We start from the raw sequence: 23,458 nt of genomic DNA, 5'->3' as shown, positions 1-23,458 counted from the left end.
GCATAAAGTATTGATGCTCTACTATAGCTAAAGATTGAACAATAAGATTCACTTGGTTTTGATTAATCTATCCTCTTAGTTTTGTAAATTATTCAGCTGTGATGTGCAACTAGATATGAATGACTCTAAACTAAAAGTGTAGTATACTTTGTCCCCAATGTGTCATCCATTACCCCCTACAATATCTTGTTCTATGTTTGCAATTGCAATTGCAACTAGATATGAAAAACAAGACAAACTTATATTCCAATTCTGGTTATAATGTTAAATACTCCATTTTAAGAATATATATCTATATATGATCTATGAAATCTTTCTGATATGAAATCTTTCTACTTATGAACTACTATACCTAATGGTATATTCAAGACATTTTCCTACTTATTTTACAAGTTGTGATTGTGATTGTGATTGTTCCCATTTGCATCGAAAGAACTCGATGCATAAACATTAAAACTTAAAAGCATATGATATATTAAATTAATCCAAAACATTAGAGTTCTAAAGCATAACTAATTACAATAATTTCTTTTCTATATATGGTTGTATAAGTCGTTCATTCTATGCATGGTACTGTCAAATAACCATTACCATTGAAATATCTACAAATTGAAACCAAACATATACTAATACATTCAATGATGATTCATATCGTCAAAAACACATTTTTGTAACCTTATATTAGAAATAATTGTAAACTACTATATTCTGATTATATTCTGGTTAGAGATAGAGAGTACACATCTCATTTTCTTCTGGTATATATATGGCTGGAAATTCAACATTTAGTTTCATCAAAACCATACTGCATTTTTCTCCAAGAAATACACCCTATGATGCATTACTTGAACTATATATAATCTTTTTGGCAATAACTTCTTGTTGAGAAATTATGGAAGAGACATTTGTTCCATTTCGCGGAATTAAAAATGATCTTCGAAAGAGACTAATGTGTTACAAGCAAGATTGGATTGGTGGTCTCACTGCAGGTTTCAGGTACATATTTCTCAAATAGTTACACTACAAAAGCACTTATTTGATGAAGATAGAAGATTACTATAATTTTAAGAACTTTCTAGTAACTTCGTACTTCTTATTTATTTCGACCATAATGTTAACTTGGTATCGAAATTGTTATTTCTTAGGATACTAGCCCCTACAACATATATATTTTTTGCATCAGCGATTCCAGTTATTTCATTCGGAGAACAATTGGAAAGAGATACAGGTACATTATAAATTTCGTTCATGCATCGAATCTTTTTAGTATATCTTCAATTTGATTTTCTGTGTTCTAATGATTTTCTAGATGGAATACTCACTTCTGTGCAAACATTAGCCTCAACTGCAACGTGTGGAGTTATTCACTCTATTATTGGAGGCCAGCCTTTGTTAATTCTTGGAGTAGCGGAGCCAACTGTAATTATGTATACGTTCATGTTCAAATTCGCCAAAAATAGGCCTGATTTGGGTTCGAAGCTTTTCCTAGCCTGGACTGGATGGTATCGTTTTCTCAATCCTGATATATAAATTATTCTTTCATCTTAACCCTTAAATTCTCAGGCTCTGGTAATCCGTAGTTTCGGCTTGAATATGAGTAAAGTCTAGTTAGTAATTATTGAACTCGGGTTCTCCTGAAAGACTTCATCATTGGCAGGGTATGCATGTGGACAGCCCTCTTATTGTTTCTATTGGCTATCTTAGGGGCTTGCTCCATCATCAACAGGTTCACTCGAGTCGCTGGTGAACTTTTTGGCCTTCTTATCGCAATGCTCTTCATGCAAGAGGCTATTAAAGTAAGATTTGTCTTTCTACATCTTATGTTCTCTACTATGAGGCACTGACACGGACACCAGACACGACAAGTAAGGGAAAATTAAGATGATTTATGATATAATATCTGATATAGATGTTCGCTGATTGCATTTGACAGGGACTAATTCATGAGTTTCGTATACCCGAGAGAGCAAACCCTGCATCAACGGAATTTCAATCTTCATGGAGATTTGGAAACGGCATGTTTGCTTTGATTCTGTTCTTTGGATTTCTGCTTACAGCATTGAGAAGCCGGAAAGCAAGATCTTGGCGATACGGATCAGGTAAGACTTTCGTGAAATTTTGATTCTTAACTCATCTTTTGATGAAGTTTTCAACAATGTTTCAATAGTTTATAGATTTATTTTCTTCTTATTGCAGGATGGTTTCGGGGTGTCGTAGCTGATTACGGTGTCGCGTTGATGGTTCTGTTATGGACTGCTGTTTCTTATATACCAGCTGGAAATATTCCAACAGGAATCCCTAGGAGACTCTTGAGTCCAAATCCATGGTCCCATGGTGCATATGAAAACTGGACTATCATAAGGGAAATGCTGAATGTGCCAATTCTCTATATTATAGGAGCATTTATTCCAGCAACAATGATGGCTGTGCTTTACTATTTTGACCATAGTATAGCATCTCAGCTTTCTCAGCAGAAAGAGTTCAATTTGAGAAAGCCTCCTTCATTCCATTATGATTTACTTCTTTTAGGATTCATGGTACATGATACTTCCTTGCCTTATTTGATTCTTTAGTTTATGAAAAATTCTCTCGGTTATATGACATGTTTTTGAACTGAATTTGATCCCTAATTTTTAAATGTTTGATATGATGAATGTATGGCAGGTTATATTATGTGGTCTAATTGGGATTCCCCCATCAAATGGTGTTATTCCACAATCTCCAATGCATACCAAAAGTTTAGCTACATTGAAGCACCAGGTATACATATTAAAGTAACTTTGTTTTCTTGTTTTAGAGATTGAAATCCGCTTATGTTAGTTTTGTTATGGATAGCCAGTTCAAAACATGGTTAAAAGAAAAGGGTTGTGTTAGATAGATGATAGTCGGTGTAAATCTTTGTTGTTGAATTTCTATGACATAGATCAAATACGTAATAATGTGAATGTTAGATTGTTACATGAGCAACGTTATATATGATTTGAGTACAATGTCATATGAGCAAAAGTTGATGTGTCACCGTCTGAATGTAGTGATAAATAAGCAAGGGTTCTCACATTTTCGTAAACTGGCGTGGATAAAAAAGTTAGTTTATAAGTAGGATTCACTTTGAACCGATAAATCTATGGAAATAGTGGACATTGTGGTTAAGAAGAAGGTCAGTATCATGTGCCTCCAAAAATTAAGTGGACGGATGAAAAGACAAAATAATTAGACAGCTCGGGTTTAAGCTTTAGTAAACCGTAAAAGTTAGATCGGAAAATACAGTGTGAATTATTGTAAATAAGGAGTAGTAGAAGGATATTATTGATGTAAAAGAGTAGGAGGTCAAATCATAGTCCTAAAATATACTTAGTTGAACAAGACACTTTTAATGTATTAATGCTTACGCGCCTAAAATTGGGTTGACAGAACACATTAAAATAGAATTTTGAGAGGATTTAGAATGATTATTTTAAGATATACTCCAAAAAGAAAAGATTTTTTAGGAGAGAATCTTAATAGACGTGTAGGGAGCGTAGCAATAGGAGTAAATTCTTACCTTATTATAGATAATAAATGCTTTAGAATAAGATATAAGCATTTTATCACATCTAAGAGTAGTGTCATGTTCTTAGATAAATTTATTTTTTATTAGAAAGTGAGATAAGAAGATTTGTTTGAAATGTAAAGTTATATTCAGAGAGAGTCTGATTATCTAATTTAGGGTATTGGTTATGGATATCAATTTCAAAAGAAGAGCACAAAAAAAATCACATGGAAGCTTCATGGATCAAGTGGTAATATTTGAAGGTTAAAAAATAAAAGAGTTTCCAACATAGGACCTTTGAGGCCGTCTTCGAGTAGCCACAAGAAAGGTGCAAATGATATGTCAAACAATATGGCATATGAGATAAGAAAAATAGGTAAAGAGACTTTTCGAGAACTACTAAGAAGTTTTGGACCTAACGGTAAAGAAACATGGTAGTGAAATAAAAATACTTAGATTAAAGTTAGAATAAAAAAAGAAATATTTTTAAAAAAATGGTCTACGTGTACAGATGTTGAAACTTGAGAATAGTATAATAAAATTAAGAAAGAGAGAGATCAAGAACGGGACGAGTGAAGCAATAAATCAATATTTTGACCGATTATATCATTATTTAGGAAGCAAAGAGGGTGGAAAATCTATATATAGGATTGCAAAAGAATAATATATAGAAAAACTCGTCATTGAAGCATTAGATGTCTTTCAATATTAGTTTTTCAATATTAGTTTGGCGTGGAAGTGGGTTCAAGCTCATGCTCAGGATTTTAGAGTTTCTCTAGAAGACTTAAAGTGAAACCCGTTCAAGTGACTTGGAATTTAGGAGTGTGTTTGGGTGACCAACAGACCTTCTTTGTTTTGTGCGTGTTCAGGTAATTGTGTTTGCTTTTCTCCAACTTGCTCTCTCTGGATGTCGTTGTCTAATGCTTCAGGTTGTCTTTTGAATAGTCGATTTACGTATATTAATTGTAGTTTGATTTTCTATTGCATTTTTTTTGTTCTTCTTACTCGATTTACGTATATTAATTGTAGTTTGATTTTCTATTGCATTTTTTTTTGTTCTTCTTACTCGACTTTAGCTAGGATCTTTCTCTTACACACTCCTGGTGCGCTCTCTCTTTTATAGATGTTCTTGTACTGCCGTTTTTATTTTAATATATGATTCCTGCTTTGCTATGAGAAATGTGTTAAAGATGAAGAAAGGGAATTTTATATTCATGAAATGTATATAGAGGATAGATGGAAGATGTATTTCTACAATTTATTTAATAAAAGATATGATCTCACCAAACTCTAACACACTTGATAATAAAGAAAAGATCGAAATTATAATTATCAATGTCGGATTCAAAAACACAAGGTACAAGAAGCATTGAAAAGGATGAATAATAATAATGAAATTGAATAAATAAATAAATATGTAAACCATCAAATTTAAGTTAGGGATTTATGTGACACAAAAGTACAACTCAAATTTAATGGAAAATTTTATCGGATAATGGTAAGCTTTGTGATATTATATGCGACATAATGTTAGGTGGTTAAAAACCAATATGATAATAAAGGAAGTTTTGCACATGTTGAAACGACCCATTGATACATTTTTGGTGATTTGTAGTTACTTAGAAGCCGACTTGTTGCAACAGCTCGAAGTTGTATGAGAAAGCAAGAAAACTTAGGACAAGTATATGGAAGTATGCAAAGTGCTTACCGGCAGATGCAAACTCCCCTGCCTTACCAGGAACCTTCTTTAATGGTATGCAAAGTGCTTACTGTGCTTACTTGCAGATGCAAATTTCCCAGAATATGATTCCTAAGTTCTGCTTTATGTTTTGACCGTCACAAATCAAGGGAAGACGCAAAAAAAAAATCTCACATCGTGTAATACATCATCCAACCTTGCCTAACTTTGTTTTGACAGGGATTAAAAGAGTTGAAAGAATCAACTATTCAACTGGCATCGAGGAGCATGAGAAGTATAAATAGTGCAGTCGATGAGTCAATATTTGATGTTGAGAAAGAAATTGATGAATTATTGCCTATTGAGGTTAAAGAACAACGAGTAAGCAACTTGCTTCAATCTTTAATGGTAGGAGGATGTGTAGCAGCTATGCCTTTCCTGAAAATGATTCCAACTTCTGTACTGTGGGGATATTTCGCTTTCATGGCCATTGAAAACTTACCTGGTAACCAGTTCTGGGAGCGAATGTTATTCATTTTCACTGCGTCGAGCAAAAGATATAAGTATTGGCTTTCACACCATTTCCTGTCTCCATTTTTCTTTAATTTCAGAAAATCTGTAGTGACTCGCTAATTTACTGTTTTTTTAAGAGTTCTGGAGGAATGTCATGCAACTTACGCGGAAACTGTACCTTTCAAGATAATTGCAGCATTTACATTGTTCCAGACTGTATACTTGTTTGTTTGTTATGGTATCACTTGGGTTCCAATCGCCGGTGTTCTGTTTCCATTGATGATAATGCTTCTTGTTCCTGTAAGACAGTACATTCTGCCCAAGTTCTTCACAGGGGCACACCTTCAAGATTTAGATGCTGCAGAATATGAAGAAGTTCCGGCATTACCATTTGACCTATCTGCTGTAAGTCGTCAAACATCACCTTATTTGTCTACATATCAGGGGTTTCTTGGCCGAAAAGAAATGGACAAAGGTGTTCAAACTATAAATAAACATGTCATGAAATTGCATGAAATACTAATGACACTGATATCAATAACTTGAACTAGCTATTTAGGAACGAGATGTGAACTAAACCTGTTTTTCTCTTGTTTCTAGAAAAGCCGACTTGAGGCCAATCCAAATCTTAAGCTGTTCTTATTTGTTGGTTTGTGTAGGAAGGAGAGTTGAGCAGGACAGGTTCCTTTGCAGATGAAGGAGAGATTCTGGATGGGATTATCACAAGTAGCCGCGGAGAGGTTAAACGAATTTTCAGTCCAAATGTGACGAGCTCCATTGTAACACCGTCCAATGAGTTTACAAGTATTTCAAAGTCCATAGTTCCCAGATAAAGTATACAGCCCTCAACTCCAACCATGACATCGTTTATCGTATTTATGTGTCATATATTAAGCTTCTCAGTGTAAACAAAAAGACAAATTAAAAACAATAAAACTGATCACTGCTATTCCCAGTTCAACACTGATACAGACGTCAAAAGAATCAACCATAAATACAATACGGCATGGTTTAGGAACGGTTATTTTCCAAATGTTGAGTTAAGGAGACACTTAATTGTTAGGCAGAAACTATAAAATAGTTTTAACAAACTTGAGCAACTGATACGAAAAAGGGTGGCAGATAGAGAAAGCAATTGAGCAATTTCGAACAACATTTTTATTTCAACAGTTTAATATAACTGTCATAAGAACCTAGGAAGGTAATTTCTAAATGATTGATCTGCCAAACCCACCACTGATGAACAGACTGAATCATCTGGGATTAAACGAATTAAGCTTCTTTAGGAGGACTCTTGCTAAATTTACGACCAGTAATTTTCTCTGACTCGTACAGTATGTGATTTATAAGTCCCCTTGCAGCACTACAAAACAATAGAAAGGAAAAGAAAACTATCATTTTCTGCTTGGAGTAACCAACCTATTTCTAAGTAATTAAATATAGATTTCCTGTTATTGTGCATGTAGACATCGGAAATGCATTTGTATTGCATCTGTTGAAGGGAAAACAGAACCATAGAAGAAATGGGAACAGACTAGGAATCTAGAAAACATACACAATATAAATGCAATACATATTAGAGCACAAACTTACTCATCCTTAAACTTTTGAATCTTATCGGGATCTGTCTCGTGCATGTTTTTCTTAAACTGTTGTCTCACCATTTCGACAAGGAGCGGTGTGTTATGTTGCTGAAACAGAAAGCACGCATATCTTAGTTTTATACACATAAGAGTGTAACAAGCATTCAAAAAAAGGACAGTTACTTAACTAGCTATTTTGTTGGAGGGGAACAAAGAGGAAGAAACTGATTTTTATGCAAATGATAGATTTAGAATTTGGAGAAGACAGGTGGTAGAATCCCCCTTCTCCAAATTTTATCCCACCGTCCAAATGAATTAAGATGTGCACCATAATCTTACATGATTGATTTAGAATTTGAGAGAAGAGGAGCTAGAACTCCCCTTTTCCAAATTCCGGATGCCCTCCCCAGGGAGAGTAAATGACTTAAAATGTGCACCATGATCATCATGAAGAGTGAAACAAGCATAGAAACGAATTGTTTAACTAAACTTACAGAGTTTCCTTCTTTCTATTCCTACTATTCTCCTATCACGATTTTACATGTGTATTATTCGTCTAAGGTCAGATATCCTAAAATTAATTCAAAAAGTTATACAGCACATGTTCTTTTAAAGGGGGTTTTCTACAGTACCAACAAGAAGGGTTCATGGGTGTTTGCCATTCTCTCGCATCCTTTGTGCATTCCTACTTTAAACAAAAACTTTTTAAACACTTGGGTTGTTCAAATTCAACTATTCCAACTTCCAAGTCACAGAGGCCTTCTACAAGTTTGCTGTTATTGGCAGTCTCATTTGAAAAACACAAGAAAATCCTACCGAACAATCTGAGAAGAATTTAAAATAGATTCATATTCTATGAGAACCTTGAGGTAATAAATGGGAGTCAAAGGATCATTGTCACAAATGGTGCTATCACAATTGCCTCCTTCATTTCTTCTCAATCATTGCTAGTCACTACTACCACCGATCTCATAACCAGTTCCCCTCAATGAGGCCAAAGCGTGTGCAATGCGGGAAACCCAACAAATGATCTAGGATAGGCTCTAATACAATCTTAGAATGTGTGGTTGGGCATAACTCAATCTTACAAAATCAGCTTGTAAGATGAAGATTGCCTAAACACAACACATACCATATCTCTAAGCAATGTGGCACTAAGTACACCCCTTCAAACCCAACACAATGAAAGTGTTGAAAGCTACAATAAATGCAAGCAAATGCCGCAATTTAGGTGACTAGAGGCGGACCGCGATGAAGGCGGAAATTCCAACCGAGTATGTCCACCATGCTAGCTAAATCTCAACATCTAAATGTAATAATATGGATCTCAACTACATGTCTTTAGAACTTACACCAATTGTAAACAAAAACTTAACGGCAAACAAATTCACTATGGCAAACAAGAAACCTAATCAATGCAAAGTTATTAACCTATATTGTAATTTTTTAGTGGGTGACAAAGAGATAACAACAATCTCATCTGTGTTTAAATTATTGTGGCAGCAACAAACACCCATTGAAGCTAAAAGAGAGTGACACAAGAAAGAATCACTTACCCGATGACCAATATATTTAGCTCTTCGTAGACATTCACGGTAAAGCTAAAACAAAACATACCAAAATATTAAAAAAAAAAAAAAAAATTTTCAAACTTAAAACACAAGTAAAAATCTTTCATTGAATTGAACGGAGAGGTGTTTTATATTACCCTAATGGCATTGTTAGCGAGCTCAGGAGGCAGTGAAGTTTGAAGAGTCGGCATTTTCGAAACTATTTACCCTGCAAAACAAAAGCTGAAAAAAAAGGAACTTCACAGAGACAATTCATCGAACATTTCCAAGGCAGAAATGGATAAAAATGGTATGAAACCCGTTATAAGATTAATGGATTGGGATCATGGGAAGTTACCTGATTCTGGTATTGAGTCCGCCGCACTGAAAGAGATAGTCCACAAGCACACAAAAGAAGACAAGAAAACGCCGTGCGTTTTAGCAGAACGGGTGAACGACTCGCCGTTTTTAATTCTTTTAGTGAGGTACGTTTCTCATAGTTTTCTCTTAATATTTCGTTTCAATAACTAAAAAATATTACAATTTAGTTTTGTTAACTTTATCTTTTTATCCTATTTAATAATCATTTCATCAATTTCTTAAAAAAAAAGTTAATTTTATCTCAATATTTGATATAATAAAAAATATATTTTTTATTAAAAAATCATTACATCTGATGTTAGATATATTAATTTTTCAATAAATTTAAAAAATTAATTTTTTATATTAAAAATTAAGAAGAATAAAAAATGTAAAAGAAAATTATTATATAATGACACAAAAACACACAAAAATAATAAGACTTTTATTTTAGTACAACAATACGAATCCGACCGCACGGTATATTTTGTTTGTCTGGATTTTTATTTATAGAATAGATTAAAGTTTTAAATTTGTATTTATGGATGTGTTTTTCTTATTTTGTCCTATTTTTTTTTTAATTTTACAAACACAAACATTAATAATTTTTTATATTTTTAAATTAAAAAGATATCCAACATATCACCTTAGTTTTTTAGTTCGCATCCTTAAGTGTGTTCATCTTAGTCTATGTTTTTTTTTCAAATTTTTAAAGGTGACACATTCTCGTTTATTAGCTCTATTTTATTCCATTAAATAGAATTGACAATTCAAATTTTATGATAACCTTATAATCCTCACAAGTCTAAGAGCATCTCAATTGGTGTTCTCTGTAACACCCTTCTAAAATACCCTAAATATTTAATTAAAATAACAACATATAAATCAGAGTAATCATGCAATTAAGGGTGTCACACATTCATTTCGCACCATTCGTCATACTATTTAGTCATGCTCATTATTTAACTCAAAACATAAAGTATTACACAATACGCAGCGGATAGAGATCAAATCGATCATTCAAAACATGTAACATACTACATGTAAACTGGTTCAACAACATCAACAACACAATTAAAATGTTCCCTCCCGATGTTACATCTATCAGAGCATGACCCACTAAGGAGACTACACTAGACTCCAAGCATTAGCTTCTACTCAATCACTGCTCGTTACCTGAAAAATAGTTGTAAGGGTGAGTTCCTCAATCGATATAATAAGCATTATAGAATATAATGTCATGTTAAGTAATTTAACACATTAATCACCCTAATCGTATCACACATTCAGTAACGGCACATCAACTCAAATATCATACTCAATATCAACACAATTCATACTCATGCTCAATGCCAACACAACACACGTATACCATTGGAATACACTCATTCATATTATACACTACACATATATTATGCAATGAGACTCCATGCATGCGGTACCGACTATTCGTGAACATATAGTTCAACTTCACCGACCAAATCCAGGTACGGCTACCAAGCTCACCAGTCCCACTCATTTGAGACCTAGTGACTCACATCACTAATTCCTCACCATGGGAATTAGCTACCACCCCAAGGGCCATGCTATGCACGCTAATTCACCTAGCATGCAAACATCAAAAACAGTCCAAATGACTAACATCACTAATTCCTCACCATGGGAATTAGCTACCACCATAAAGGCCACATTATGCACGCTAATCACCTAGCAATGCAACATCACAACAATATTCCACAATGGACCGATGCTCACTCTCTAAGCCATAAAACAGTCCATTCGCAACATATGCATAACATACACATTCACAACATTATGCATACCATCATACATTATCAACACATGTATCAACACATCATATCATGTCAAATAATTAAACACAGTATTAGCACACCCTACTAATACCTATACTGCTCAAAACAGCGGGAAATAATCCCTACTATATCACACACCGATATAGGCAACCATCAATTAGGCACACAACATTTTAATTAACAATTTTTCCACTCTGCAACAGTGTTAACCGGTTAACGCCCTGGGTTAACCGGTTAACGCAGCACAAACATGCTTCCTGCCCAAAACTTAACAGTGTTAACCGGTTAACGCCCTGGGTTAACCGGTTAACGCAGACAAAATAGCAGTTTTTCACAATTATAACAGTGTTAACCGGTTAACGCTCTGGGTTAACCGGTTAACGCAAGACAGAAAGCTGTTCCTGCGCTAACACAAGGCAGAATGCAGAATTCTCCGCATTTTCCGCCGTTGGAGGACTTCCGGACCTCCGATTCCAATTTCGTAAAAAGCTATACGTTCGGAAATTCACAACTAACCCAAACACAGATTCAATTACAGCCTAAACACAGTTTTATCCAACATAATTTTCCAGCATTCATAATCCCAATTAGGGTCAATTCAACGGCTTATTGTAACACCCTTCTAAATACCCCAAATTATTATAATTAAAATAACAATATATTCATCAGAGTAATTATGCCCCGAAGGGTGTCACACAATCATTTCACAAAAATCATTAAAATATCCTGTCATGCTCATTTATTTAATCAAAATAAGGTTCTTTGCATAATTCGCAGCGGAATAAAATTCAACTCAATGTAAAACATGTAACACAATACATGTAAATCATCAACAACCAATATCAAATCAATTAAGACATCCCCTCCCGATGTTACATCTATCAGAGCATGACCCATAAGAACTACTCTAGACTCCAAGCATTAGCTTCTACTCAACTCATTTCTCGTTACCTGAAAAATAGGTGTAAGGGTGAGTTCCTCAATCAATATAACAAGCATTATAGAACAACATGTAATGCTAAGTAATTAACACATTAATTCACCCTAACCAGACTACACACTCAGCAACGGCAGTATCCGTTCAAACATCATATTCAACAATAACATATAGCATATATATAATCTCAACCATACTCAACATCAACAACACAACACACAACACACATATAATACTGGAATACATCCATTCATATTATATGCCATACATTTATTATGCAATGAGACTCTATGCATGCGGTACCGACTATTTGTGAACATATAGTTCAACCTCACCGTCCAAATCCAGGCACGGCTACCAAGCTCACTAGTCCCACTCATTTGAGACATAGTGACTCACTCACTAATTCCTCACCATGGGAATTAGCTACCACCCCAAATGGGCCATGACATGCACGCTAATCACCTAGCATGCAAACATTAACAACAAAAATCAAGCTGATTTACTCACTAATTCCTCACCATGGGAATTAGCTACCACCCGAAGGCCGCAATATGCATGCTAATCACCTAGCAATGCAACATCAACAGTAATCAAGAATAGACACATGCTCACACTCTAAGCCATAGGATAGTCTATTCACAAATGCATACACAACTGATACAATCACAGCATCATGCATATCAACACACATCATTAACACATTTTATCACAAAAGCATATCATATCATGTCACATAATCAAACACAGTATTAGCTCACTCTACTAATACCTATACTACTCAAAACAACGGGAAATGATCCCTATCACATCATGCCTCAGCTAAGTCGCATCACTCAGCCTAAACAACCAAAAACTGCACAACAGTAGCACAGAAAATCACAATTCTGCCCATACGCGTATTGCCTCTGCCATACGCGTATTGCCCAAACCTGGCCAAACCCATACGCGTAATGCCCACTCTCATACGCGTATCGCGCATTTCCTCGCCCAACTCATACGCGTATCACCTATCCCATACGCGTATGCTACGCGTAGCAATCTCCCCTTACGCGTACCAACAGAGACCAATTTACGTTCAAAATATCATCTTTTTCTCCCATACGCGTAAGGCCCCTCCATACGCGTACCAGACAGCTCATACGCGTATTGCCTAGTGCCATACGCGTATGACCAGAAACCAGAACTCTCAGATCTGCTATGGCTTTCTCTGTTACGAAACCTATCCGATCCAACCTCCCACAGTCCAAATTTCACAAAATAATCGTCCATATCATCTACACGAATCATATCCTATTCATCTTCACCAATCCTAACATTATCTCTTCTAATTCCTACGAATTCTTTTCAATTATCATCCAATTTCATTCATCCAATATTTCACAAATTCATCATGCATCAATCAAATCAGAGATACAACCAATGGTTATCACTACCCAGTACATATTATCATATAATACCCTTTAACCGATGATAAAACCCCCCTTACCTGAGTTAATCCAGCAATCTCTGATCTCCAAGCTTTTCCTCTTCTCTTGCTCTGCCTTTTTGCCCTTTTTCCACTTTCAACCGCTTCTCTGTGTTCTCCTTTTCACGTGCAACCCTTTTTACCAAAAATGGGACTTTTTATTATTCCAACTTATATATTATTCCAATAATTATTATTCCAAAATAATAATAAAATAATAATAATCCAAACTTCCAATTATTCAATTAAATTAATAATTAAAATATTAATTTAAATTAAATAATTAGCTTAGTTTAATTGGGGTGTTACAACTCTCCCCCACTAAAAGAGTTTTCGTCCTCGAAAACATACCTCAATCGAACAACTCCGGATAAGCCTCCTTCATCTGGCTCTCCAGTTCCCAAGTCACATTGCCACCTGCTGGTCCTCCCCAAGCTACCTTCACCAAGGCAATCTCTTTACCCCGCAACTGCTTCAACTCTCGATCCTCGATCCTCATAGGTGATGTTTCAACAGTCAGGTTATCTCTCACCTGTACATCATCTACTTGGACTACATGCGACGGATCATGAATGTACCTCCTCAACTGAGACACATGAAAAACATCATGCAAATTCGCAAGCGACGGCGGTAAAGCGATACGATAGGCTACCTCTCCTATCCTCTCCAAAATCTGATAAGGACCAATAAATCGAGGTGTCAACTTCTTCGACTTCAAAGCTCGACCAACACCAGTTATCGGAGTGACACGAAGAAATACATGATCTCCCTCTTGGAACTCAAGTGACTTCCTCCTCTTGTCATGATAACTCTTCTGACGACTCTGAGCAATTCTCATCTTCTCCTGAATCATCTTAATCTTTTCTGTAGTCTGTTGAACAATCTCCGGTCCAACCACAGCACTCTCACCGGACTCATACCAACATAACGGTGTCCGACATCTCCTACCATACAAAGCTTCAAACGGTGCCATACCAATGCTCGAATGAAAACTATTGTTGTAGGTAAACTCAATCAAAGGCAAATAACAATCCCAAGCGCCTCCCTTTTCCAAAACACAAGCTCTCAAAAGATCCTCTAATGACTGAATCGTCCTCTCAGTCTGACCATCAGTCTGCGGATGATATGCAGAACTCAATCTCAGCTTAGTTCCCAAAGCCCTCTGCAAACCTTCCCAGAACTTCGATGTAAATCTAGGATCTCTGTCCGAAACAATACTCGACGGAATACCATGCAAACTTACAATCTTCTCAATATACAACTCGGCTAGCCTCTCTAACGGATAATCCATTCTGATCGGAATGAAATGAGTCGACTTCGTCAATCTGTCAACAATCACCCAAATAGCCTCAAAATTCTTACTTGTCCTCGGCAACCCAGAAACAAAGTCCATACTGATACTATCCCACTTCCACTCTGGAATAGCCAACGGTTGCATTAGCCCAGACGGCTTCTGATGCTCAATCTTTGACTGCTGACAAGTCAAACAGGAATAAACAAAACTCGCAATTTCTCTTTTCATTCCCGGCCACCAAAATAACTTCTTCAAATCATGATACATCTTCGTAGCTCCAGGATGAATACTCAAACCACTACGATGTCCTTCTTCAAGAATACTCTTCTTAAGCTCAGTAACATCCGGAATACACACTCGGTTACCAAATCTCAAAACACCATTCTCATCAACTCTGAATTCACCACCTTGACCTTGATTCACTAAAGTCAACTTATCAACCAAAAGCATATCGGATTTCTGACCCTCTCTGATCTCATCCAGAATCCCACTCGTTAACTTCAACATTCCCAATCTAACACTATTGTGAGTACTCTCACACACCAAACTCAAGTCTCTAAACTGCTCAATTAAATCCAACTCTTTAACCATTAACATAGACATATGCAATGATTTCCGACTCAATGCATCAGCCACTACATTTGCTTTACCCGGATGGTAATTCAAACCAAAATCATAATCCTTCAAGAATTCTAACCATCTCCTCTGTCTCATATTCAGCTCTTTCTGATCAAACAAATACTTTAAACTCTTATGGTCACTGAAAACTTCAAATCTTGATCCATACAAATAATGCCTCCACAACTTCAGAACAAATACCACGGCTGCCAACTCTAAATCGTGCGTCGGATAGTTCTTCTCATGAACTCTCAGTTGTCTCGAAGCATAAGCTATAACCTGCTTATTCTGCATCAACACACCACCTAAACCCAACAATGAAGCATCACAATAAACCTCAAACGGTTCCGACGAACTCGGTAATATCAGAATAGGAGCAGTAGTCAACCTTCTCTTTAACTCTTGGAAACCTTCTTCACACTTTGAGTCCCAAACAAATGCTTGCCCCTTTCTAGTCAACATTGTCAACGGTAACGCCAACTTGGAAAATCCCTCAATGAACTTCCTATAATAACCTGCAAGTCCAAGAAAACTCCTTATCTCAGAAACTGACTTCGGAGCTTCCCACCTAGATACCGCTTCTATCTTAGAAGGATCAACGGCAACACCACCTCTTGAAATCACATGCCCAAGAAAACTAACTTCTTCTAACCAAAATTCACACTTAGACAGTTTAGCAAATAACTTCTTTTCTCGGAGAACTTCTAAAACCACTCTCAAATGCTCAGCATGCTCTTCTTCAGATTTCGAGTACACCAAAATGTCATCAATAAACACTACCACAAATTTGTCCAAGTACGGATGGAAAATCCTATTCATATACTCCATAAATACTCCAGGCGCATTAGTCACACCAAAAGGCATTACAGAATACTCATAATGTCCATACCTTGTTCTGAAAGCAGTCTTCTGAATATCTTCAGTTTTCACACGTATCTGATGATACCCAGATCTCAAGTCTATCTTGCTGAACACACTAGCACCAACCAATTGATCCATTAAATCATCAATCCTAGGCAAAGGATACCGATTCTTGATCGTCACTTTATTCAGTTGCCTGTAGTCCACACACAACCTCATAGTACCTTCTTTCTTCTTAACCAACAACACTGGTGCACCCCACGGTGACACACTCGGACGAATAAATTTCTTATCCAACAAATCTTCCAACTGACTCTTCAATTCAGCTAGCTCAACAGCAGACATACGATAAGGAGCCATCGATATCGGTCTAGTACCAGGTACCAAATCAATTGAGAACTCAACTTCACGCTCTGGCGGTAATTCATTCACCTCTTCCGGAAACACATCAGGAAAATCACACACCACAGCCAGATCACAAATCACCAGTTTATCTTTAGCTTCCAAGGTTGCTAACAGCATAAACAACTCCGCCCCATCTGCTACTTCTTCATTCACCTGCCTGGCCGATAGAAACAAACTCTTTTCTCCCCCAACCTCAGGAAAGATCACAGTCTTATCAAAACAGTTGATATAGACTCGGTTAAACACCAACCAGTTCATACCCAGAATAACATCAACCTGTAGTAGTGGAAGACACACAAGGTCTATCCCAAAGTCTCTACCAAAAATACTCAAGGGACAACTTAGACAAACTGAAGTAGTAGTTACTGAACCCTTCGCAGGAGTATCAATCACCATACTTCCAAACATCTCAGATATCTCTAACTTAAGTTTCATAGCGCAATCCAAAGATATAAAGGAATGAGTAGCACCGGTGTCAATAATAGCTACAAGAGGAAAGCCATTAATATAACACGTACCTCGGATCAAACGATCATCTGCAGAAGTCTCGGAACCCGATAAAGCAAAGACCTTGCCTCCTGACTGATTCTCTTTCTTCGGCTTAGGACACTGTGGACTGATATGACCCAACTCTCCACAGTTGAAACAAGTCACAGTCTTCAACCGACACTCTGCAGCCAAATGACCACCTTTTCCACACTTGAAACATTTCTTCTCATTACTGGTACACTCATGGATACGATGTCCAGCCTGACCACATCTGTAACACTTAGCAGGAGCACTAGAGTCTCCCCCACTAGGCCTCTTCATCCCACTCTGCCTCTGGAAACCTTTGCCAGCTGCATACGGTTTCCCACGATCAATCTGATTCTTACCTTTCCTATCAACCCTTTGCTGATAGCTCTCTGCTCTAGCCTTGGAATCCTGTTCAAAAATCCTGCAACAGTCAACCAAATCAGAAAACACCCTGATCCGCTGATATCCAATCGCCTGCTTGATCTCGGGACGCAACCCGTTCTCAAACTTCACACATTTGGAAAATTCTCCAGTAGCCTCAGCATAGGGAGTATAATACTTCGACAGCTCTGTGAACTTAGCAGCATACTCCGTAACGGACCTGTTACCCTGCTTCAATTCCAAGAACTCTATCTCCTTCTTTCCTCTGACATCCTCGGGAAAATACTTCCTCAGAAATCTCTCTCTGAACACAGCCCAAGAAATCTCAGCATCTCCAGCAGTTTCCAACTCAGTGCGGGTAGCAACCCACCAATCATCAGCTTCCTCTGACAGCATATGCGTACCGAACCTGACCTTCTGGTTATCGGCACACTCAGTCACTCTGAAGATTCTCTCGATCTCCTTCAACCACTTCTGAGCACCATCTGGATCGTATGCCCCTTTGAACATTGGAGGATTGTTCTTCTGGAACTCACTCAGTTGACGAGCAGCTCCCATTCCCACAACATTCGGATTTCCTCCAAGTACTCCAGCTAGCATACCCAGAGCCTCAGCAATCGCAGCATCATCTCTACCTCTTCCAGCCATCTCTATTCTGAAAACCCAAACAAGCTAAACAAATAAGTACTGATAGGGTTACACAACACCTATCCCGTACAGGGGAAACAGAATAATTACGACTCGACACGACCGACTATGCTCTGATACCACTAATGTAACACCCTTCTAAATACCCCAAATTATTATAATTAAAATAACATATATTCATCAGAGTAATTATGCCCCGAAGGGTGTCACACAATCATTTCACAAAAATCATTAAAATATCCTGTCATGCTCATTTATTTAATCAAATAAGGTTCTTTGCATAATTCGCAGCGGAATAAAATTCAACTCAATGTAAAACATGTAACACAATACATGTAAATCATCAACAACCAATATCAAATCAATTAAGACATCCCCTCCCGATGTTACATCTATCAGAGCATGACCCATAAGAACTACTCTAGACTCCAAGCATTAGCTTCTACTCAACTCATTTCTCGTTACCTGAAAAATAGGTGTAAGGGTGAGTTCCTCAATCAATATAACAAGCATTATAGAACAACATGTAATGCTAAGTAATTAACACATTAATTCACCCTAACCAGACTACACACTCAGCAACGGCAGTATCCGTTCAAACATCATATTCAACAATAACATATAGCATATATATAATCTCAACCATACTCAACATCAACAACACAACACACAACACACATATAATACTGGAATACATCCATTCATATTATATGCCATACATTTATTATGCAATGAGACTCTATGCATGCGGTACCGACTATTTGTGAATATATAGTTCAACCTCACCGTCCAAATCCAGGCACGGCTACCAAGCTCACTAGTCCCACTCATTTGAGACATAGTGACTCACTCACTAATTCCTCACCATGGGAATTAGCTACCACCCCAAATGGGCCATGACATGCACGCTAATCACCTAGCATGCAAACATTAACAACAAAAATCAAGCTGATTTACTCACTAATTCCTCACCATGGGAATTAGCTACCACCCGAAGGCCGCAATATGCATGCTAATCACCTAGCAATGCAACATCAACAGTAATCAAGAATAGACACATGCTCACACTCTAAGCCATAGGATAGTCTATTCACAAATGCATACACAACTGATACAATCACAGCATCATGCATATCAACACACATCATTAACACATTTTATCACAAAAGCATATCATATCATGCCACATAATCAAACACAGTATTAGCTCACTCTACTAATACCTATACTACTCAAAACAACGGGAAATGATCCCTATCACATCATGCCTCAGCTAAGTCGCATCACTCAGCCTAAACAACCAAAAACTGCACAACAGTAGCACAGAAAATCACAATTCTGCCCATACGCGTATTGCCTCTGCCATACGCGTATTGCCCAAACCTGGCCAAACCCATACGCGTAATGCCCACTCTCATACGCGTATCGCGCATTTCCTCGCCCAACTCATACGCGTATCACCTATCCCATACGCGTATGCTACGCGTAGCAATCTCCCCTTACGCGTACCAACAGAGACCAATTTACGTTCAAAATATCATCTTTTTCTCCCATACGCGTAAGGCCCCTCCATACGCGTACCAGACAGCTCATACGCGTATTGCCTAGTGCCATACGCGTATGACCAGAAACCAGAACTCTCAGATCTGCTATGGCTTTCTCTGTTACGAAACCTATCCGATCCAACCTCCCACAGTCCAAATTTCACAAAATAATCGTCCATATCATCTACACGAATCATATCCTATTCATCTTCACCAATCCTAACATTATCTCTTCTAATTCCTACGAATTCTTTTCAATTATCATCCAATTTCATTCATCCAATATTTCACAAATTCATCATGCATCAATCAAATCAGAGATACAACCAATGGTTATCACTACCCAGTACATATTATCATATAATACCCTTTAACCGATGATAAAACCCCCCTTACCTGAGTTAATCCAGCAATCTCTGATCTCCAAGCTTTTCCTCTTCTCTTGCTCTGCCTTTTTGCCCTTTTTCCACTTTCAACCGCTTCTCTGTGTTCTCCTTTTCACGTGCAACCCTTTTTACCAAAAATGGGACTTTTTATTATTCCAACTTATATATTATTCCAATAATTATTATTCCAAAATAATAATAAAATAATAATAATCCAAACTTCCAATTATTCAATTAAATTAATAATTAAAATATTAATTTAAATTAAATAATTAGCTTAGTTTAATTGGGGTGTTACACTTATCACTACCCATTACATGCTAACCCATAATACCCATTAAACGACGATAAACCCCCCTTACCTGAGTTAATCCGGCAATCTCTAAGCTCCAAGCTTTTCTCTTCTCCAACCTTTGCCCTTGCTCTTCCTCTTTGCCCTTTCTCCACTTTCCACTTTTCAGCCGCTTCTCTGTTTCACGTAAAACTCTTTTTACCAAATGGGATTCTTTTTCCTTACTTCACACTTATATATTTTCCAATAATTATTATTCCAAAATAATAATAATAATAATCCAATAATTCCAATTATTTAACTAAATTAATAAATATAATATTAATTTAAATCAAATAATTATCTTATTTTTATTGGGGTGTTACAACTCTCCCCCACTAAAAGAGTTTTCGTCCTCGAAAACATACCTCAAGCGAATAACTCCGGATAAGACTCCTTCATCTGACTCTCTAGTTCCCAAGTCACATTGTCACCTGCTGGTCCTCCCCAAGCTACCTTCACCAAGGCAATCTCTTTACCCCGCAACTGCTTCAACTCTCGATCCTCAATCCTCATAAGTGATGTTTCAACAGTCAGGTTATCTCTCACCTGTACATCATCTATTTGGACTACATGCGACGGATCGTGAATGTACTTCCTCAGCTGAGACACATGAAAAACCTCATGCAAATTCGCAAGTGACGGCGGTAAAGCGATACGATAGGCTACCTCCCCTATCCTCTCCAAAATCTGATAAGGACCAATAAATCGAGGTGTCAACTTCTTTGACTTCAAAGCTCGACCAACTCCAGTTATCGGAGTAACACGAAGAAACACATGATCTCCCTCTTGGAACTCAAGTGACTTCCTCCTCTTGTCATGATAACTCTTCTGACGACTCTGAGCAATTCTCATCTTCTCCTGAATCATCTTAATCTTTTCCGTAGTCTGTTGAACAATCTCCGATCCAACCACAGCACTCTCACCGGACTCATACCAACATAACGGTGTCCGACATCTCCTACCATACAAAGCTTCAAACGGTGCCATACCAATGCTCGAATGAAAACTATTGTTGTAGGTAAACTCAATCAAAGGTAAATAACAATCCCAAGCACCTTCCTTTTCCAAAACACAAGCTCTCAAAAGATCCTCTAATGACTGAATCGTCTCTCAGTCTGACCATCAGTCTGCGGATGATATGCAGAACTCAATCTCAGCTTAGTTCCCAAAGCCTTCTGCAAACCTTCCCAGAACTTCGATGTAAATCTCGGGTCTCTGTCCGAAACAATACTCGACGGAATACCATGCAAACTTACAATCTTCTCAATATACAACTCGGCTAATCTCTCTAACGGATAATCCATTTTAATCGGAATAAAATGAGCCGATTTCGTCAATCTGTCAACAATCACCCAAATGGCTTCAAAATTCTTAATTGTCCTCGGCAAACCAGACACAAAATCCATACTGATACTATCCCACTTCCACTCTGGAATAGTCAACGGTTGCATTAGCCCAGACGGCTTCTGATGCTCAATCTTTGACTTCTGACAAGTCAAACAGGAATAAACAAAACTCGCAATTTCTCTTTTCATTCCCGGCCACCAAAATAACTTTTTTAGATCATGATACATCTTCGTAGCTCCAGGATGAATACTCAGGCCACTACGATGTCCTTCCTCAAGAATACTCTTCTTAAGTTCGGTAACATCCGGAATACACACCCGATTCCCAAATTTCAAAATACCATTCTCATCAACTCTGAATTCACCACCTTGACCTTGATTCACTAAAGTCAACTTATCAACCAAAATCACATCGGATTTCTGACCCTCTCTAATCTCATCCAGAATACTACTCGTTAACTTCAACATTCCCAATTTAACACTATTGTGAGTACTCTCACACACCAAACTCAAGTCTCTAAACTGCTCAATTAAATCCAATTCTTTAACCATTAACATAGACATATGCAATGATTTCCGACTCAATGCATCAGCCACTACGTTTGCTTTACCCGGATGGTAATTCAAACCAAAGTCATAATCCTTCAGAAACTCTAACCATCTCCTCTGTCTCATATTCAGCTCTTTCTGATCAAACAAATACTTTAAACTCTTATGGTCACTAAAACCTCAAATCTTGACCCGTACAAGTAATGCCTCCATAACTTCAGAACAAATACCACAACTGCCAACTCTAAATCGTGTGTCGGATAGTTCCTTTCATGAATCCTCAGTTGTCTCGAAGCATAAGCTATAACCTGCTTATTCTGCATCAACACACCACCCAAACCCAACAATGAAGCATCACAGTAAACCTCAAATGATTCCGACGAACTCGGTAATATCAGAATAGGAGCAGTAGTCAACCTTCTCTTTAACTCTTGGAAACCTTCTTCACAATTTGAGTCCCAAACAAAAGCTTGCCCCTTTCTAGTCAACATCGTCAACGGTAACGCCAACTTAGAAAATCCCTCAATAAATTTCCTATAATAACCAGCCAAACCAAGGAAACTTCGAATCTCAGCAACAGACTTCGGAGCTTCCCACTTAGATACCGCTTCTATCTTAGAAGGATCAACAGCAACACCACCTCTTGAAATCACATGACCAAGAAAACTAACCTCCTCTAACCAAAATTCACACTTGGATAGTTTAGCAAATAACTTCTTTTCTCGTAGAACTTCTAAAACCACTCTCAAATGCTCAGCATGCTCTTCTTCAGATTTCGAATACACCAAAATGTCATCAATAAACACCACAACAAACTTGTCTAGGTACGGATGGAAAATCCTATTCATATACTCCATGAATACTCCAGGCGCATTAGTCACACCAAAAGGCATTACAAAATACTCATAATGTCCATACCTTGTTCTGAAAGCAGTCTTCTGAATATCCTCAATTTTCACACGTATCTGATGATATCCCGATCTCAAATCTATCTTGCTGAACACACTCGCACCAACCAACTGATCCATCAAATCATCAATCATCGGCAAAGGATACCGATTCTTGATCGTCACTTTATTCAGTTGCCTGTAGTCCATACACAACCTCATAGTACCTTCTTTCTTCTTAACCAATAACACTGGTG

The 23,458-nt window shown here is 37.3% G+C and overlaps 1 protein-coding gene and 1 pseudogene across 1 annotated transcript; one reads left to right on the top strand and one right to left on the bottom strand.

The window, feature by feature from the left end:
• The first annotated feature begins 777 nt into the window (after positions 1-777).
• LOC127110478 (boron transporter 1-like) lies at positions 778-6,581 on the top strand (annotated as a pseudogene).
• A 60-nt stretch (positions 6,582-6,641) lies between these two features.
• LOC127074527 (uncharacterized) lies at positions 6,642-9,392 on the bottom strand. The gene is made up of 5 exons (XM_051015861.1): positions 9,212-9,392; positions 9,012-9,096; positions 8,860-8,904; positions 7,314-7,411; positions 6,642-7,083 (listed from the first exon to the last, which is right to left on the bottom strand). The coding sequence occupies exons 2-5, from the start codon at positions 9,063-9,065 to the stop codon at positions 6,993-6,995; spliced, it is 288 nt and encodes a 95-aa protein (XP_050871818.1). The 5' UTR covers positions 9,066-9,096; positions 9,212-9,392; the 3' UTR covers positions 6,642-6,992.
• Positions 9,393-23,458: the final 14,066 nt, after the last annotated feature.

The sequence above is a fragment of the Lathyrus oleraceus genome, chromosome 1 (genome assembly GCF_024323335.1).
Source record: "Lathyrus oleraceus cultivar Zhongwan6 chromosome 1, CAAS_Psat_ZW6_1.0, whole genome shotgun sequence".
Classification (NCBI taxonomy): domain Eukaryota; kingdom Viridiplantae; phylum Streptophyta; class Magnoliopsida; order Fabales; family Fabaceae; genus Lathyrus; species Lathyrus oleraceus.
Note: the sequence above shows the minus strand (reverse complement) of the source record. Positions and strands in the feature narration are given on the sequence as shown.

What these genes read in the sequence shown, in the direction of transcription:
- LOC127074527 (XM_051015861.1), bottom strand. Translation starts at nt 9,065, where the DNA reads ATGCCGACTCTTCAAACTTCACTGCCTCCTGAGCTCGCTAACAATGCC. An exon ending in TCGCTAACAATGCCATTAGG is followed by an intron (nt 8,905 to 9,011) that starts GTAATATAAAAC and finishes GTTTTGTTTTAG; the next exon opens with CTTTACCGTGAATGTCTACG. An exon ending in CTAAATATATTGGTCATCGG is followed by an intron (nt 7,412 to 8,859) that starts GTAAGTGATTCT and finishes TTTCTGTTTCAG; the next exon opens with CAACATAACACACCGCTCCT.